A 3,921-nucleotide genomic window follows, 5' to 3' on the forward strand; every position below is an offset into this window, starting at 1 on the left:
TTAAAATTCCTCTCTTTATTTTCACTTTTTCCACTCATCGATGTAGAAATTAATAATAAATTGCACTCTTTAGTCTTTATGGCGCCGGTATTCTATTAATTCAAATAATAATAAATTAAATTCAAGATAATTTTCTACGTTTTCTACTTAAGAAAATTGAATAAATGTTTTAATAACTGAGCTAGGCTTATGTCTTTTAGACTTCATCATTAATTTATTACTAATAATGTAAAATAAGTTTAAAAGAATTTATAAACCAATATTAGACGTGTTGTACTATCATTTGGGGATACTTAATAAAATTGGAAGAAAGAAGATTAATATAGCTCCCGCGCAAGGATGACACAAAGATATCGAAAAATAATAGAAAATTCGTTTTACTCATATTCAATTAAACTAATTTCAAGAGAGCCATATTCATCAGTTGAAATATGTAACTAAAGGATAGAGAATAATTAGTATATGAAATATCAACTCTTCTGCATTTGACTTGATTTGGGACATTCTTAAAAGGAAAGCCCCAATGTTTCCAAGAATTACATGCGGAGGTTGTACATTGTAATAATTATAAAAACAACCCAAAACCAATAAACAAAAAATAAAATGGAAGAGAAAAAAGAAGAAAATAACTAAAAAAAGATATAATGAAAGAAGCAGATTCACTGACCACTATTGGTTCAGTGTCTTATCTTAGCTTTCTTTTCTTTTCTTTTCTTTTCTTTTCTTTTTTCCTCTTTTACTTTCCCTCCATTTCCTACTGATTTTCCCTCAAATTACCATTTCATAAAATCAACAATTTTAATTTAAACTTTAAGAAAATCAACCAACCAACTAGAACTAGCTACTACCAGTCTTTCAAATTTCAGTTCCTTTTTTGGTTTCAAATTGGGTAGGAGTAATAATCAGCAGCGGGAGCCCTTTTTGCAGTTCAGTGCACCTGCATTGGTCGTAATTGTACCAACGAGCGATGACGGTCTCGCACCTAAGCTTGATGCTCTAGCGTAACTGGATGACGCTCCGGCACCAGAGGCAGTGAAAAACGCACCGTTTAGCATCAGATCTCCTTCTGACCTCCAATGCCAATTCCTCCACTCACTCTCCGGTGCATCCTCGTATTTTGTCACCTATCATTCGCCAATATCCATTAGGATCACAAATCCACAATATAACCTTACTTTTTACTCATCACAATCAACCTAATAAAATTACAAATTTAGCCCGTTGACTCTTTCGTATTTAAACACTTATTCAGATTCACATACCTTGTTTGGCCGTGAGACTCACGGTGTAAAGAATTAGTAAGTTACGAAATTAATGTCTTTTAGTTGTGGGGTCTACAAACTCTTCAAACAAAACAACCTCACTTCAAGAATTCTTATTCTGAACTTTAAAAATAAATTGGAAATTCATGATTGATTAAAAAAAAAATTAAAAGTTTAGATAAAATTACAAATTTGGTTCTTATGATTAAAAAAAAAGTTGGAATTTAATCTCTATAATTTTAAAAGTTAGAATTTAGTATCATGATTTAAGAAAATATCATAAATAATTCCCATAGTTGATAAAATTATTTTAATTAGTTGAGAACATTGACATATATAGTAAGGTTTATCAAAGGAGCTAGATTATAACTTTCTACAAAATATAGGGACTAAATTGTAATTTAATAAATAATATTTTAAAAATATCAAATCAACTCAAATCAACCCAAAACCAACCATTAAAAAAAAAAGGGAAAAGAAAAAGAAAAAGGTAATATTATTTGTGCATTGTTTATGTTGTTACCTCTTTGCTGAATCTGTCATTTGGTGCAACAAATCTGTTCCCTTGACTGTTGATTGTTGGAGCAGCACTTCCTCCAATGGCGTACATTTCCCAATGCGTATAGTCATTATTCACCACATGAAAATACCCATGTCTGCATCTGCAAAACCAAAATCCCCCAAATTCCCAATTTCAATTTCAATTTCAACGAAGAAGATGAAATCATTTCAATATCAGATTCATATCTTTACCTGGGCATTCTTTGAACAAGACCTTCACCGAAATGGTTGAAAGCAATGGTGACTTGCATATTCTTGTCTTGAGTATACGAATCACTGTGCCCCAACAACATCACTTTATCATGATGCGTCATGTAATTGTTCGAAATCGTAATCGCTGTAGACCCATGAATCGCGTCGATTAATCCATCGTTACAGTTTGATAAAGAGCAATGATCAACCCAAACATGGCTCCCGCCGAAGATCGAAATGCCGTCGCCGTCCGATATCGTTCTGAATCCGAAATGCCGAGGGGAATCTCTCACGTCTGTGTTTCCCCCTGGTTTACAGTCGTGAATGTTGAGACCGTGGATTATAATGTTCGTCACGTACTGAATCGTAATGCAAGGCCCACCCGCGATATGAACACTAGCACCACGGCCGTCGATGGTTTTGAAGGAATTCATAATCAGTTCTTCTTTCAATCGAATCACCATATCGCGAGCGAAGATGATCCAGAGGGGTTCGTCTTGGATTACGGCGTAACGGAGAGTTCCTGGTTTGGGGTTAACCGGATCGTCATCGCCGGCGTCGGTGACGACGTAGATTTGGCCGTCACGGCCGCCAATGGCGTTTTTGCCGAATCCGATTCCACAGTCGGCTAGTCTCTGACGATTTTTCACCCAATTGGAATCGCACCGCCAGCAATCGTCGATTGGATTTCCAGTCCCACATGAGAGATACCCTAAATTCCTCCTCTTGGTCGCATTGATTATGCTTCTGTAAACACAAAATGAGACGCACATTTTCAAGAGAAAGAACAGAGCAAGAAAAACAGAGTAATGGGAATGTTTGTGTGTTTTCTCTTACCTGTGTACTTCATCTACGACAAGTTCGGGGTTGGGAACGGCGGCAGGGGCTGCAGAGATGGCGGCGGAGAGAGAAACAGAGAAGAGGAAGAGGGAGAGGAGAGAGAGAGGGACTGTAGGCGGTGCCATTTGTGAGTGGAAAAATGAAGGAGTGAGAGATGTGAGAAAAAACAGAGGAAGAAGGAGGAGTATATAAAGAGATTAAGGGGAAAGAAGGAGGGATTAATGTTGTGATTAAACTAAACTAAACAAAACTAAACATGTGGGGCCCTCAAGTGCTGCGAGGTTGATTTCGGGTTTTACGGGATTTTAATTGGGTAGTTTTGGCCGTTAAGTAAGCCCTGAATAATGGTAGGCGCTAGCTAGGGCCCGCTCTACTGCTACACAAATTTATATTTAAATTAAAATCAATACAAATTACAAATTTGTAGATACTCCCTTTTTGTTTGTTTTTTTCTACTCTCTTCGACAGTGGGAGTGTTTTACTGTTTTATCTTCTTATATTTTTATTAACTACTTATAAAAATAAATTATACAAATTCCAAAAATTTAGGATTTAAATTGATACAAATCTCAAACTTTAAACTTTAAATTTATGCAATTCTAAGTTTAGAATTTAACTTGATACAATCTCCAAAGTTTAAAGGTATAAATTGATATTTGCTCCAAAAAAAAAAAATTCTCGACTAAAATGTTTGAATTTTACAGGATTTCATAGGATTTAAAAGTAAATTACTTAATTAATCTTATCAAATTCCAATTTTCAATCGATACATATATGTCGAAATCTATATTAGTAAATTCTTAACTCTTTTTTTTTCTTTTTCAGTTACTATTCAAATATAGAATTTTAAATCTTTGTCATTTCAAATAAAGTAAATTAATTTAAAATAATTCTTTGAATTTCAAATCACGAGATTTAAAATCACTTTTTTAAGTTTTCTTGAATCCAAATAGACAGATTATTTCAAAATTTTAACATTGGAGTTCTTAAACAACAATATGGTCTTTTGCTTTTAACCTCAAGTCAATTTAATTTTGTCAATCAAATTAATACGTTTTGTTAGTTA

At 34.1% G+C, this 3,921-nt stretch overlaps 1 protein-coding gene and 1 pseudogene across 1 annotated transcript; one reads left to right on the forward strand and one right to left on the reverse strand.

Annotated features, from left to right (window-relative positions):
- Nucleotides 1-278: 278 nt before the first annotated feature.
- On the forward strand, nt 279-375 carry LOC120084327 (U6 spliceosomal RNA; annotated as a pseudogene).
- Nucleotides 376-455: 80 nt separating this feature from the next.
- Nucleotides 456-3,154, reverse strand: LOC120083647 (putative pectate lyase 22). The gene is made up of 4 exons (XM_039039482.2): nt 2,853-3,154; nt 2,016-2,762; nt 1,786-1,924; nt 456-1,124 (listed from the first exon to the last, which is right to left on the reverse strand). Exons 1-4 carry the CDS (start codon nt 2,978-2,980, stop codon nt 903-905), a joined length of 1,236 nt encoding a protein of 411 aa, XP_038895410.1. The 5' UTR covers nt 2,981-3,154; the 3' UTR covers nt 456-902.
- Between the last annotated feature and the right edge of the window lie 767 nt (nt 3,155-3,921).

The sequence above is a fragment of the Benincasa hispida genome, chromosome 8, assembly GCF_027475165.1.
Source record: "Benincasa hispida cultivar pf3 chromosome 8, pf3_genome.v1.1, whole genome shotgun sequence".
Classification (NCBI taxonomy): domain Eukaryota; kingdom Viridiplantae; phylum Streptophyta; class Magnoliopsida; order Cucurbitales; family Cucurbitaceae; genus Benincasa; species Benincasa hispida.